Raw genomic sequence first — 16,167 nt, forward strand, 5'->3', positions numbered from 1 at the left:
TTGCTCCCCATCTAGTATGCTGGCTTTTGTGGATTGCATTATTGGGCGCTTATCTCTCCCCATTCCTTGTACAGGGAACCTAGGCTCCTAACTCAGGCTTTGTGGATCACAATGTTGTTCCTGTGATTTTCTAGGTGCCTAAAAGTTTGGCATTGCAATGCTGAGTGCCAAAATGTCTAACTCCTTTTGTGCATCTAGGTCTGGGGTATACAGATATTATGGTGGAGCAATCACTAGATCATAAGCACCGATTCTGTGCATGCTCCTTTGTGCTCACATCCATCAGCCACCCATCGACCAACTGTTTGGTGGGCTCCGCCGATCAGCTCCACCCCATCCTGCCCCGGCGCCTCCCGCCCACTGCCAATTAGCTGTTCAGCGGCTGCTGGGTGTATGGGGAGGAGTGGGGGAGGGGTGCGGAGGAGCCTCGGGGGAGGGTGGAGTGGGTGTGGGGCCTTGGGGGAAAACGTGGAGTGCTGGGTGTCCTCTAGATGAAGAAGGGGCGCTACTCCACAATTTACCTGTAAGAGTTGGAATAATGATAGATGAGATAGGAGAAGTGAGATGCTCCTCTTTAGTCTGGCTACACGCATAGAATTTGGAGTGAGAGTGGAAGGGATGTGATTAGAGCTGTACAAATAACAGATTTATGAGTCTGCTGGCAATTAAAAAAAAATAAAATTGTTTTGTGTCGACCTGTTCCATATTTGCAATGTGCCTTTCAGAGATTCAAACTGAACTGTTCTCTTTCCACTGCTTAAGTGAAGAAATGAGACAGTGTCTTCTTATGTGAAGAACCACAAAAGCTGTACAAATTTCAGGACTATACTGTATAGCTGTGCCACTGTGTAATCCTTCCTGGCACATAAAGCAATATAATAGCTCTAACAAATTAATTAACATATTACATATTCCTTTTTAATTTGTTATAACCAGCTATGTAAAAAGTATCCATAAAATATTTCCAAACCTTCAGAACGGGCAATTGGATTTCTACCATATATTTTGTTGCAAAACTAAAGAAACTTGTATCAATAATGCTCGCTTATGGCTTATACCATACATTAAATCTCTCCTTCTCACCTGAGCAATGGTATGATCAGGACACCAGCTCCGGATAAGGAGCAGTTTACGGAATGTATCCAGTAAACTGTCATACCCATCAGGAAGAGGGGCCTCTTCAGGTGCTTCTTTATCAAACCAGGATTTCCAGGCCTTTTCATTCCTTGTAACTTGCCCCAGAAGCTGATTAAAAGGGTACAGATTAGATAACTGTACAAGATTGAGCCATGTCATGTCAAGGATCCACTTCTTTGGTTTTGGTTGTACAGAGTTCAGATCCAAACTTGCACCTCCTGCAAGATGAAAAGCATTGTGAAGAAAGCATACATTATGTAAGCCAAAAATTTGAGTCAGCAAAGTACTTAACTCTTAGTAGTAACAATCTTATGGAATTTGCAAACAGAAATTTGGACTCCCAAAACTGCATTGCAAAACTTCGTTAATTCAGAAGGATTGTTTATAACCCAAAGTCCATAAAATGGAAGGGAGAAAAAGTGGTCTTGTATTAACACGCAGGAGGAGTCAAGAGATCTGGGCTCTTAGGGCATGACTCTGAAGTGCACAATGCCTCCTGAGGGGTAGAAGTTAAAGGTTCTCAGCAGACCACAGGGCTGTTATCTTAATTTCTCCATTATTCATTTTCCTCATCTGCAAAGTGGGAATAATTGCCTACCAAATAGGGTGCTGCATGAAAGCCCCCAGAGCGGAAGGAGAGAGGATCCGAGGACAATCTCATCCTCCTTCATCTAGGCCAGAAAACCTGGCCTAGAATGAGGAAGCACATGATGCATCCTTGTCAAGGGCATCACAATGCTCATGCTCTTCTTGCATGCCAGAAGGCACAGTAGCTGTTTCCACCACCACCCCACCAAGGCCGATAGCTTAATGCCACCACCATGGAATCCTTAACTAATGGATCTTGAGATCCTTGGATGGAAGGCACAAAATACTGGTAGTATAAATATTGCAAAGTGCTGGTTTGACAACTCATGGATATATTTAAATAGCAACATATTACAAGAAACTACCTTTGATGAGTGTCTGAAACTCATTGTGAGAAATTTTCTTGGCCTGCAAGTCAATCTTCAGTGCCATGAGCAATGTGAAGAGGAACTTGTGATTTTCATACAGCCCTCGCACAGTGTACTTGTATACTTCATAGGTGAGATGCTCAATTATGTTGGCTACTCGTTTGGCTGGGATCTGAGATTTCAATGATTTTTCCACCGATAGATCAAAAATGCCAAGGAATTGCCGTAAGGATGTTTGGTACATTACATTTACCAAGCTCATTTCCACAATTAGGAAATAAAGGATGCTGCCACGACAAGCAACTGGACGATATTCTTCACGTGCGGTGTTGATTTTCACCTCTGTCTCTGCTGCAACATTTAACTTTTCACTCACCTTAAAATACATTGAAAGACCATGTAGATTATGTTGTGTCACTTGCGATTTATACAGCAAAGATAGAAAGGAAGGTATTGATTAAGAAGATAACAGTATTTTTATTTAAATTTTACTTTTTATTGTAAGAGCTTCTGGGCAGGCACTGTGTCTTCATATGTGTTTGCACAACCACAAGCACAGTGTGCTTTGATACGGCTTGGGCCCACTAGGCATTATTTTATTAAAATGTGCCCCGCCAGAGTTGTATTTTCTGTAGAGAACGCAAGGCAGGCTTGCAGAGGGCTCCCTGTGCTGCTGTGAGGCTGCTGACACCTGATCCCTGCAGCTGTGAGTGGGAAGCTGTGACCCTAGCTTGGCAGAGCAGAGACTCCCCAGGCAATATAAGAAGAGGCTGAGGAGGAGCCCCCCAGCCACAGGGGAGGCCACCCCAACTGCTGAAGGATCCTGCCGTAGACTTGTGCTTCTCTTCCTCCCCGTTCCAGTCCCGGCTGGGGGGTCTCTGCTCTGCCCTGCCAGGACCACAGCCTTCCCCACTCACCCCCACCCAACACACCTTATGCTTCCAGAAATCGTGTGTCAGCAACCCTGGGGGCGGTGCAGGAAGCCCTCTGCAGCTCAGCTCTTATAGGAGCGAGTGAGCAGGTCCTGGGCTCCCTGCACTCTGCTACAGGGCTGGTGACACCCGATCCCTGGAGGCACAAGGTGCTGCGGCGGAAAGGAGAGAGGCTATACTTGTGCCAACTTTTATCAATTTTCCCCAGATTTCAGTGTATTTGTTGAAACTGGTGTTTACTGATCTTTAGCCATTAAAATTGATTCCTGTCAGGCCTAATTAGATTATTTATTTGTAATACAGTCAGATATTAGGTAGTATTATAAACTGTGGAACAACAGCAAAGAGGCAAGTCTGTTCAGACAATATTTAAATAACAAAATATATCCCCAATTTATTCAAAAGTCACCTCTTCTGCAGTTATTTTAGTGATTCTTAGGACTTCTATCAGAGATTCGTCTTCAACCAGAGACCCTTCTGTGCTGGTTAGACGGAAGAGAAGACTGTCTTCAAGATCCTGCATTTTCCTCTTGTTAGATGTCACTTCTTCCATCAGCTTGACTCTTTCTGCCTCCAGTTCCTACAGAAGAAAATATTAGAATCTTTAAAGTTTATTCAAAGGAGAGACGACTTATACCCATGCAGAAAATGCATGATTTCATGTATGGCAGAAAGAACGGGAATTTTTCTACTGTTTCTCTAAGACACAAAAATGTATGTAAAATGGGATGTATGCACATACTGTATTAATTTGAGTAATGGAGCATATGAATTAATGAAATAGTTGGTTGAGTATCAGGAAAACTTCCTGACAGTAACGTTATGAAGCTGTAGTAAAAGACACATTGTTTTGGATAGTTAAAATTAGACTGGACAGAAGACTGGAAAATGTAATGCAGGGACTAATCTTGCATAGGCGGGGGAACTGGATAGATGACCTTTTCCATTTCTAACTTCTATTATTCTTTGGTTTAGCAAAGTAACAATTTTCTCTCAGCTTATAAAGCAAGAGATGCTCTAGTGGCGAACATTTGTACAGTGTGACATTTCTATAATATTTCTACAAGAAAGATGGACAACGGAGCAGATCTTCAGCCCATTCAATCTGATTTGTGCTGCTTCAGTGGCATAATACAGACCCAAAGACGGCATAAGTGGCCACCTCTGGAGTCCCTTTGCATAAATGGAGTGTTGGTGTATGGGCATGGAGGGCCTCTGGGCCCAGCTGCTGGAAGACCCTCTTGACCCATCCTCTGCAGGGAGGATGCTTTGCCTCTCCTGAACTTTCAGTTTATTTAGCCTTAAAGATTAAACCTTTTATTGTAAAATTGGTATTTTTTAAACAAATTATTGGTTTATCTCTATCCATAACTCCTGACAATCTATTTTCATTCATTTCAATATGTCGTGTTACTGAGACAATGGAACTGCTGTTCTGAATGTCAAGGGGTAAGGGATTCTCCGCAAATTCTTCCCAAACACTGGAAATCTTTCACTTTGGAAAACTGTCATCTGTTGCTTTTCATTCATACCATATAGCCATGATACCTTAGAAAGTTACAAATAACTGAATCATAAGTAAAGGGATGCATGCATTTCATCTTGACTTTAAATTCTCCCCATTTTCCCCTCAACCTTTCATACCAATACAGCAGAGGGCAGGGGTTAGCTCTAAAATGTGAATTATGTGGTAGGGCCCTGTGACAGGGCTTGTAACCCTTTGCTCCCTTCTTCCTGCACAAATGGCTCTAACACCTCCAGTTTGTAACCACTACCGCTGTACATTTTATTTGTGTTATATCAAGCATCACCCCCTTACGGTCCCATGCAGCAATTCTATTTACAGTGGCATATGATCATCATCCCCTTTTGCCAGAGAGAAGAGAGGGAAGAGATCTCCCCCTGCAGAGGTCTCCCTTTACCTGGGCCAGGCCAGGCTGGGCCTCCCCATCCATCACTTCCTTCCTGTGCTCTTTTTAAAACACTTGCCTGTTAATGGACGATTTAGCTCATTAACTTCCTAACCCCACTCTTGCCTAGTAAGCAGGCACCCCCTGACCAATTAGGCCTTCTCCAGGGGAACCTAATTGCTGCCAGTAGTGCCCAGAGTACTGGCTCAAGCTCTATCTCTCAGCACTCTGTCACAGGCACTCTGTCATACTTCAGCAGAGTCTTTGAACATGTATTTATCTTTAAATATACCTTTAAATTCAATTTAATACAGTTTTCATTCCATATTTAATACTTTAATGTATATCTTCAAAAAATGGTTAAACAATTTTTCCCCCTTTGCCCCTCAATGCTAGGCTTCTGCCTGCGGAGAATTTTTATGGCTGCATTTATAATATCAGAAAATAGCAGTTTAGAACAGAAGTAGTGACAGCACCTTCACTATCATGGTGCAACAGGGTTCTTCTATCATTATCATCACGCAAGTGGTTTCAGCAACACCTTTCTAAGATGAGAAGAACACACCCTCCACTTGTTATATGTTTTATTGATTCCTGTAGCAGCCCTTAAGAATGTCAGGGCTCTTTCTTTCATTTTTAATCTGTCGCTGAAGGTCAGTAGTTGTGTACTTGCCTTCCTGATTATAACAGGAGGCCTGCTTTTCAGTTTCTCTGATACAATTTACAATTTATCATTATCAGAGAGAGCTCCCTTGGTTTTGAGTTTCTGTGGCAGAACGTTAATCTTTTCTTGAGAGAAGAGGGACAGGTACCTTAACTATTTTATCTCTGCTAAAAGGGGAGAGGTTTAATAAATGTTTATCATTTCACAATTGCATCCTAAAGCAGTAGATAGTGCTAATTCTAAACAGATATTCTGCAGCCCTAGTTAGCAAGGCATTGACTGCTAAACTTTCCAGTAAGCAGTCAATTAAACCATGAAGTGGCAGGGCAGAGATGAATAGAAAAGGTCTAAGAAGGAAAGAAATGAAGTTGCAGAACTTCACAGGGTTGATGTGAGGGAGTAAGGCTCTGCAAAACACTAGCGATAGGATTTTCAAAGCACTCAGCACTGGCCTAACTCTGTTCCCAATTAAATCAACAGGAGTTTCAAAGGGCATAGTCAGACCACAGTTGAGCACTTTTGCAAATCCCATGTTAGATTTCCTCAAACACTAGAGACAGACCTGGGTTCACAAAATTGATTTAAGTTCAGCAGCCCTTCTGCATGTAATAAACTCAATTTTTAAACATTGTGATTTATGAAAATCTTTTTCTCGTTGAACAGGAAGTCTGTGCTACATAACAGGGAACAAGGAACTGCCTCAAAACCAGGCTGGTTCAAGTGGATGCTTTAATGTATGGAATATATGTTACCCTACATCTTTATTTTTATTAGCATTTTCTCTCTCCTCAGCTCCTTCCCCCCACCATTCTCTCCTATGTGAGAGTAAGCCCAATAAAACTTACACTTTCATTCAATTTTTTGTACTCACAGTCTTTGAGTTGGTTCAGAGTTATGCAAAACAAGTGTGACACAGAGACCCATTGATTCTTCACTACTCTATCAGCAACTCTTGTCAGCTCACTACACCTAACACACTGTTGTCATGATATACAACCAAAAGTTGGCATGTAATATGCCATTGGAAAAAAATAGCTTACTGATCATTAATATTCTTACATGATGTATGTACAAGGTATGTACTAAGTGTTATAGACCCGTGCTAGTATTATGTTCTTAAAATGTGTTTGTCTAGGGCAGACTGGGCTTATGCATTGCTTGCCAGAGGAATGTGTATTTCTTTATCTGACCAGCCTGGTCGTGAGGCAAACACAATGAAGGCATATTTACATAAAAGGTAAATAAAGTCATCAACCTACCAAGTCAAGATAGCCCCTTGTGAGGGGCTGAACCTCAAATGATAAGTAATTGAAACAACTGATTGTATACATTATTACTGTTTTATACAAGTGCATCAAGTAAGGTCCATTTGGAAAGCCATTGACACACTGGTGATTAGTATCATTGTAAAACGTATGCATTAACACTATATGAGAAATTATGAATACTCACTGATACTATGCTTTAAAGTCTGTGACCACGAAGGGAGAAACAGGTTTTCTCCCAGATCGGAGGGAAGGCAGCTTTCTACCTGTCTCCATTTAAATTAAGCCAGGTGTGACCAAAAACAATGGAAGCCCAATTTACACACAAATCAGCAGGGGAATGGGAAGTCCACAGGAAGGAAAGAATAGCATGAGATCATCCAAAGCCCAGGGACAATACAGTGAGTTTGGGAAGATATAAGGGGAGAGAAGCTTCTTGGCATCCATCACTGGACAGACACCAGGGGCCAGAGCTTTTGCAAGCTGAGAAAGATGGGGCCTTCAACCAAGGGATTGAAGTCTTTGGGGTCTGACTATAAATGAAAAATCTGCTTAGGCAAAGATCTTTCACCTAGGAAGACAAGGGAAACCAGCACTGTGTACGTCTGTGGAAGGTCTTGACTAAGAGAAAGTCAGCCATGGCTGGGAAGAAAAAGATTGGTAAGAAAACTACCTTGAGCAAAGACTGTAACTTGTAAAGTTAGGTCTTAAGCACTAGAAAGAGTATTTTTTACTTTTGTTGGTTTGTAACCCATTGTACCTACAATCCCTTCTACTTGGTATCACTTAACCTATGTCCTTTTGTTAATAAATTTGTTTTACTTTTATTCAAAATCAACCTCGTGTTGTATTTGAATTGAAGTGATTGTTAACCTGTACTTTTGTCCCTTTAAAGGAGCAATGAAACTTATTGTTTCTCTGAGTGTTCCAGGAGGGAGCTGGACACTTCAGGGCAGACAGTTTGGGGAAAAATTGGGACTGGGAGTGTGTTGGGGGTCACGCTGCAAGCAGTAACCAAGGTTGGTGGAAACCACTGCAGAGCTGGTGTGTTGTAGGCAAGCTCCTAGGATCAGAACACTGAATCAGGGCTGCACATCACACAGACACTCAGGGAACCATGTGGTTGTCTGCTGGCTGTTGGTGTCCAGGCTGTGAGTCAGAGCAGCAGAGCATCTAAGGCACCCGGAGTTACAGGGCAGGTGATGACACAACTTCTCACTGTTCTGGGTTGCACCCTGAATTGTGACAAGTCAACTCAAATTGCAAATATCAAGTAAGCCTTCTTTTTATACAAGTTCAAATGTTGCTAACCCAAAGATCAGCATTTACCTGTTTTTCAGTGAGAATGACATGGCCAAGGAGCTGATCTTCCAAGCCTTTCATGGTAACAGTAAAATCAATCACAGCCGTTTTTGCACTGATTTCTGGAGTATAGGCAGGATTAGCCAATTTAGTTGTTATATAAAGGGTAAATCCCTTCATTACATCTACCTCCTTGTCACCTACTTTTACCTGAAAATAAAATATATTTTTCATTTTTTAACAGCTCACTTTCCAACAACAGTTGTTTCTTCCGATGAAAGATGATAACCTCTTAAAAAAATCAGAACAATTCGGATAAATTATTTACTTAAATAAGTGATTGCTGTCTGCTTGTCTAAACATTTCAAAGGTGCAATCACTATGGTGTCTAGTCACCAGCCGATATCAGGTATCTATGACACTGTCCTTTTATTTTCATGTTCAAAATTCATCTTACTTTATGAGTTGAGCCAGATTTTATGAAATTTTTTTCCAAAATGTTATCCAGAGCAGGGTCGAGTTCTTCTCCAACATCTTCTATTAACAAAGGTCTTCCTAGGGAAAGGCAGTCTTCTAGGTGACTCCTGAAGTATTTGTGGTTCAGAGACGTAACCTATGGAGATTTGCTTATAATAAAATCCAGTTTTGCTCTATACAGTGATCAACATAAAACCAATCAGAATTTTTTAAACATTCAGTTCACAGTGAGAGATCCATATATATCACCACAATTTTTGGGCCTACTCCTGCTCCCATTTAAATTAATAGAAGTTTTGCCGTTGACTTGAATGGGAGGAGGATCTGCCTCTTTGCTTTTCCTCATTGTTATCTATTTTATTTGCTTGCTTTACCTGGCTCCCATCACTGCAGTGCCTGAGTACCTCATAAACATTAATGACTTTATCCTCACAACACCCATGTGAGGCAGAGAAGTGTTACAGTGGATGATCGACAGGGGGCAGCTATTGTGAGGTACTGAATGCCTCCTGAGAGGTATTGAGAACCTTCAGTTGTCATTGACTTCAACAGGAGCTCAGCGCTTCACAAGATCAAATCCCTTCCCAAATCTTTGAATATCAAATGGTCTGATCATGATTTATTTATAATTCTTAAATTGCGTGCAAGTCTTTTTCAGTCTTTGGATGAAAATAGAATAGCGTTCCTCATCAGCCTGGTAAATTGTGTTTTTTCAAATGACACTAAGATACACACACAATTAAAATGAAGAAAGCCCTTGCCCAGAAGACATAGATTCATAGAAAAGTAGGACTAGAAGGGACCTCGATAAGTCATCTAGTCCAGTCCCCTGCAGTGAGGCAGGACTAAGTATTATCTAGCATCTCTATGTATACCTTTTCAATTAAAATGTTAAGAAATATAGTACATAGATATAATTAGATAAATATAAAACATATAATTGAAAAGATTACAACTATAGCTGTTCACACTTTTAGCCTTGTTAAAACTGAAGTATGTATAAAACCACCATAATAGCACTATGCCCATAGCTTCTGTCAAATTAGGTTGATGGATGAGAAGAAATTTATTGAGAAATAAGATAAACACAACAACCGCACAGGAAATGAAGATGTTCCAGATATGATGCTATGACCTAAACCCTCACTCTTCCGAGGATCTGGCCTAACCCTTTTCACCCCTTGACTCCCAGTTTGAAGGCCAACCTTACATAGGGAGGTTTGGTGTATGGTCCACAACCCCTAGACCAATGTCTGTTGAGTAGTCCCACTCCTAGAAATTATAAACACCGCTAAAACCATGTAAAAAAAACTAAAATGTAAAAAGAGATGAAGAGAGGAGGAGGAATTTTAATATACTTTCAAAGAGACCTGGAAAAGAAAAAGGGATGTTTATAAATCTAAATGTTAGCAAAAAGACCCCAGTGTGTTTTTTCACATGAAGAACTGGGGAGAAAATGTTTTTGACTTTAAATTCTGATATAACTACTGGTCTGATGTTAGAAAATTGATGAAAAAGTTATTTCAGGGCCAGTATCCCCCAAGTTCCCATGGGCATGGTGCTAGGAATATATACTGATATGTCTGAATTTAAATAAAGACAGACATCTATTCAAAATGTGTGTGGTTACACCCAATAAATGTACTTTATCACTCTGGTTCCCAAAACATGTATCCTACACAGAACCAGCATTGGAAAATTTCTTACGTATAATTTCCTTTCTGTTATCAGCATGTCCCACAATTTTGGATGCTTCAGCTACTCTCCTCTTTCTGCAGCTCATGGAGGGAGATCAGCATTTTGGCATGCAAAATTTAGCCATGCCCCCTCTGCTCCTGCTTGAGCCAAATGAGTTATTCCCAAACTGTAAAACTTGCATATTATTATTAACACATATTCCAGAGATAACGAAATAACTATATACATTAGACCAAGGAAGATGATTATATGCTAATGACTATATCTGACTCTTGACTCATGAGCCATCTAGGGAGGGCAGAATTGTGGGAAACACTGCTAGCAGGAATTAAATTATTGGCAAGAAATTTTCTTTTCTGTAGCCTTGCATCTCCCACAATTCCAGATGTTTGGGTAGTAGCGAGTAGTGATCAGGTGTAGGGAGGGATATGAAACAGAAGTTTGGTAGGAAAGAAGTACCCCCCTTTTGTAAGCTCATTCAGAAGTCTGTATTATATTTGGGCCACCGCCTGCAGTGCCCTTCTGCCAAAGGAGGCCTCTGTATTGCTGTCCATCTTGTATTGCCTAATGAAGGGGTAATTTATAGACCATGTGGCCACGTTGCAGCTGTCTGAAATTGATGCACTTGGTCATTCTGTCCATAAGGTTTCTAAGGATCTTGTGGACAGCACCTTGATCCCTTCTGGGACAGGAGCCTCTGATGATTTGTTCTACAATACACAGTCTAAATCCATCTACAAATGCAGAACGTGGAAGTTCTGAGTCCTTGCTATTTCATGTGGAAGGACGTGAATAAGGAGCTCAATCGTCTCAGGGATTCTTTATACTTGAGACAAAATTTCAATACTCTTCTGACATTTGAGGTCTGCCAACCCTTTTCAGTTGGATGTTGTGGTTTTTGACGGAACAAAAGAAACACAACTTCTTGGGAAGTGTGGAAAGATGAATTCACCTTAGAAAGAAAGAATTCTGGTGTCCTGAGCACAACCTTGCTCTTGTGGAACACGCAATATGGCTCCTGTATAGATAAGGCTGCCTGCTCTGACACTTGCCTGGAGGATGTGACAACTAATAAGAAACAAGTCTTAGTCGGTAAATAAAAGGCTGACACTGAAGTCAGATGCTCTAAGAGCTCATTAGGGCCCTCAAAACTGGCAGAAGGTCACCAGTGTGGCTTATCAAACTCCTTGAAAGAAAGTGGCTATCTGTGCATTGTCTGCCAGGGAGCCCGAGGATAACCTGCTACTAAGAGCAGACACCTGACACACAACAGCACTGGTTTGAAGGCCTCTATCTATGGCTTCTTGGAGAAGTCCAGTATGGTTGGAATTCCTGGATTTCTGGGATACACATTGTGCTCTTGGCACCAGTTGTTGAATCTGGACCAGAGCTGATAGTGTCAATACTCTCCTAGACGAAAGTAATTTTTTAATGACTCTGGTGGACTGACCAAGACCTTCTAGTTCTTCCTTTTCAACAGCAAGGCTGTTAGTTGAAGCTGTTTTTGGTCCAGATGAAGTTGACGACGTTGCAAGAGGATATCCAGTCTCCATGAAAGCTGGAGTGGAAACTCTAGTTTCAGCTCTGTAAGGTCTGGGAACCCAGGTCTCCGCAGTCAATGAGGAGTTATCACTATTACCGTAGCCTGTTCTCATTTTCTGGACCATCTTCTCCAGTAGTGGAAAGGGTAGAAATTAGAAAGTAGGCCCTGCGGCCAACTGCATGATAAGGCAACTGTCCCCATGGATCTGGGGTCTGCCTCCCTTTGAATCAATCATAGGAATGTAGGACTGGAAGGGACCTCAGTAGGTCATCTAGTCCAGTCTCCTGCACTCAAGGCAGAACTAAGCAATGACTAGACCATTCCTGACAGTTTCTTAAAAACTCTAATGACAGAGATTCCACAACATCCCTAGGCAATTTATTCCAGTGCTTAACTGGACAGGATCGAAAACCTCCTGATTCAGGTACCACTCAGAGTTTTTGACCACGCACCTAAGTCAGTCTGCCTTTTGGTTCAAGTCCCCTGTGATGTGGATTGCTTTGAGAGAAAGGAGGAACTGTTCTGCCCATCTCATTATGTCCATTGCTTCTGTGGGTAGTGCTGGACTCCTTGTTCCCCCTTGGTTGTTTAAATATGCGACCATAGTCATATTGTCTGACTGAACCAGGACACGGTTCAGCCTTTGGGTAGGCTGGAACCTTTGCAGAACTAGTTTGACAGCTCTCAGTTCTAGGAGGTTTATGCTGTGAGCCTTTTCCTCCTCGCTCCAGAGGCCCTGGGCTGTTTTGGGTTTCCAAGTGAGCTCCCCAGCCTTCCAGGTTGGATTCAGTTGCCAGGACTAAAGGAAGTGGAAGGCAGTTGGGCATGCCCTTGTGGGCACCGTAGCGGGCTCACCACTACTGTGAGGAGTTGAACATCTGTGTCAGAACCCACAACTGATCTTTCATGTGTTTCAGGGAGTGGTACCACACCTTTAGTATGATGGCTTTAAGGCTGCTGATACACCATTACATGCATTACACCAGCAGTCCTAGCACTTGGAGAAATAGTGCTAGGGTGGGCCTCCTGAAGCTCTGGATCAAGAAAATACATTCCTCGATGGAAAAAGAAAACTGTTCTTGGCATTGGTGATGAAGCTGTGCACCTGGAGGAGTTTCAACATCCGATATGTGTGGCTCTGTGCTCTGCTGATGACGACAGATTAAAATGTCATCCAGGAAGGTACAGGTGAATTTCCTGTGACCTGAGTATAGCTATTATTACCACCACCATCTCTATAAAAACCCTTGAGGCCAACGTCATGCTGAACAGGAGAGTTTAGTACTGATAAATGTTTCCTACATAGATGAATCTCGGAAGTCTGAAGTGGCACAGACTGACGGGGATATGGAGATATGCATTCGCTAGACCTACTGAAGACAAGAAGTCCTCCTGGGGTAGGGATGACACCACAGAGGCCAGGGTCTCCACCCAAAACTTCATTTTCTTTATCCACTTGTTGCGCCTTTTGAAGTTAAGACTGGCTGTGATACCTCCTCCCCCTGCCTCACCACGCACTTCTGTACAATAAAGAAGATGGAGAAGAACTTGGAGAATCTTTCCTCTGAGGAGACACTCTCTATCACTCCCATATCCAGAAGATGAGATATTTCATTCTGGATTAGATTTTGTTTTATGGGGTCATTGGAGCTGGATGACTGGATGAAGAATGGATGGGGTGAAGCCCACAGTTCGAAAGAGTATCCCTGGCTCACTATCTCCCTGACATGTCTGTGGTTAATGAAAACCATTCCTTTAGGAAATGGGAAATCCTGCCTCTTAGCTTCAGTTATAGATGGAGGTTTGTGTAAACAGTGGATTGGGGCGTGGGGGGGATCTGAGGTATGTCTGGATTACATCACACCCCTTAGGCTTTGATTCTGCTGTATTTCCTTTGGGAATCTGTTCTTCCTTCACTTATACCTTTGTGAGGAAGAGGAGTGAAAGGAGCACCTCTCTCCGAAGGGCAGTCTATATTCTTTCCTGATGGCATTTAGTGGGGAAGAAAGTGTTTGGATTTTGTCGCACAGTCATCTACCATCTTATCCAGCTTTTCTCCATAAAGCACGGAGCCAGTAAACTTGGCCAAGCATCAGACCTGCTTAGAGCCACCTTCCAGATTCAGAGCCATAGGCAATGCTGGCGCCTGGCTACTGAGCTGGAAGCCATGGTTTGTGCTGAGGAGGACCTCACTGCATCCATTCAGACATCAGCTACAAACACTGTTGCTAGGGAGACTTTCTTTAAAGTGGAGCCAAAGTCAGGGTTATCTCTGTCCTTAATGGCTTTGAGATGTTCCAGCCAGGAAAGAGATGCTCTTGCAAAGCAGGCAGCTGCCAGGGACACTCAGAGAATGATGGAGGAGGCTTGAAAGCCCTTTTGGAGAGAGGCCTCCATCTTTCTTTTATTGGATCCTTGGGATAGAACTCACAGACTGACGAAGTAACCATACCCGGCGAGGGATGCTCAATCTTCAGAGGTGTCAATCTTCAGTGTCTCAGCAATGGTGCCCTGTGGTTCTTGAATGTTATAGACCCTGAGGTCACTCTTGTTAAGGTGTTGCCCTTGTCAGGCTTGTTCCATGTACCCCTAATCACTTCCTCAAGGGACGAGTGAAGGGATATTGAAGTACTCAGCCGAGGAGCTTAAGGGGAGAAATTTACTCTGAGGCTTAATCTCAGGAGCCTGCTCAGGTTTCTGAGCCAGACAGCTCACCCTCCTCAGTAGAGGAAGAGGAGTCAGGGATATCTCATCTCCTGGATTTGTTGTGCTTCGTGTTTCCCTTTTTAGCCTTTTAAAAAAAAATGTAAACCTCTTTTACCCTTGTTGTGTGTTTTGGGAGTGCAGAAGCTTGGCTGAGGCTTTGGTGAGGCCTTTTGCAGCTTGCCTTCCTTCAGACCTGGAGCCCTCTCGAGACGTCTGTCCCAGAATCCTCCCCACTGAATCCCATTCCCCCTGGGAGGGGAGAACTCATTGTCAGAGCCCTCCTGCTTGGCTTGGGAGGGAGGAGGGCTGATTAGAAGCCCTGCTTCTTTCCCTAAAGCATTCAGAACAAACTTTAAGACTTGGGGGGGCGACTTGTGGCCCCACAAGCCTCCCCTCTTTGTTTGGCAGGGGTTCACTGGGACTTACCCTCTAAGTAGAGTGGTCAGGGTCCTCCCCACTGTTGGTGCCTCTCCCTGCTCTGCACTGGGGTTCCTGGTATATTTTCCCCCCACTGGATTCACGGCTACCTTAATGGGTAGGGGACCCCACCTGCCTGTCCAACTTGCAGCCTCAGGACCTAACAGAGTAAGGAATGGAAGGCTGGGTGGAGGCTGGGCCCAACTTGTTATCTGCCTAACCTGGACAGGCTGCCTCCCATATACAGCATTGCTTGGATTTGACCTGATGCTTTCTTGGCTGCTCTGCTGTTCCTATAAGGGGCAGGGAAGCCAGCAGGGAGATGCTGCAGTGGAGGTGTTGGGACTCGGGAGGGTTAAACCCCTGAAGGGTTGACCGACTCAGGGAGGAGGAATGCTGAGGAGCGAGAACACTGCTCCCTACAGCCCCCCAAAAAGGGCAGAAAAGCTGAAATAGAAGGATGAAGGATGAGAGCCAAAGAAGCCACCCTGTCTGCTGCTATGGAGGCAAAGAACCTAGCAGCAAGCAGGAGCAGAGGGGGCATGGCCACCTGGACAGACCATGCGGCACCAGAACTCTGATCCCACGTCCATGAGCAGCTGAGAGAGGAGAGCATCCCTGATGTCCAGAATTGTGGGAGATGCTGGGCTACAGAAAAAAAAAGAACAGAAGTGTAGTGACTTACTGCCTGTAAGAGACTAACAATGGATTTATCTGAGGAAAGATGAGACAAATGGGATTAATTGACTTTTTAAAATTCATTTAACAGAAATTTTACGAAATCAATATGAATACCTTCTGGAACGCATAACCTAGAATGTCTCAGTTCTGTTGCATTCCCTTACTCTTGGTATTTGCTTCCTCTCTTTTAAGACTTACATAAGGATATCAACAATTCTATTTATCTTTAAATAAAAAGTCTAATATTTGCCCTCTAGCAGCAAATGTGTAATAAATATATACCTTATGTCACAGGTTTAAAAAGGATCATTATAAATACCTGTCTTTTACAATTTTCTCTTCAGTTACTCTCATGGAAAATCATACTGGGGTGTTTCTGTTAACATTTGGATCTATAAAATGTCCCCTTTTCCTTCACAGGACTTTAAGTTTTTTAAAACACCTCTCTCTCTTTACATTTTATCTTTTCTCGTTAATTT

The 16,167-nt window shown here is 42.8% G+C and overlaps 1 protein-coding gene across 1 annotated transcript in view; it reads right to left on the reverse strand.

Moving 5' to 3' along the window:
* LOC141982777 (dynein axonemal heavy chain 5-like) overlaps window positions 1-16,167 on the reverse strand; it is a 272,918-nt gene that overhangs the window by 65,215 nt on the left and 191,536 nt on the right. Inside the window, exons 64-68 of the mRNA XM_074945122.1 lie at window positions 8,624-8,779; window positions 8,194-8,376; window positions 3,435-3,605; window positions 2,091-2,469; window positions 1,084-1,355 (exon numbers count right to left, since the gene is read on the reverse strand). Of these exons, the coding sequence (XP_074801223.1) occupies window positions 1,084-1,355; window positions 2,091-2,469; window positions 3,435-3,605; window positions 8,194-8,376; window positions 8,624-8,779 (1,161 nt within the window). The remainder of the gene's footprint in view (window positions 1-1,083; window positions 1,356-2,090; window positions 2,470-3,434; window positions 3,606-8,193; window positions 8,377-8,623; window positions 8,780-16,167) is intronic.

Source organism: Natator depressus, chromosome 2 (assembly GCF_965152275.1).
Source record: "Natator depressus isolate rNatDep1 chromosome 2, rNatDep2.hap1, whole genome shotgun sequence".
In the NCBI taxonomy this organism is placed as follows: Eukaryota; Metazoa; Chordata; order Testudines; family Cheloniidae; genus Natator; species Natator depressus.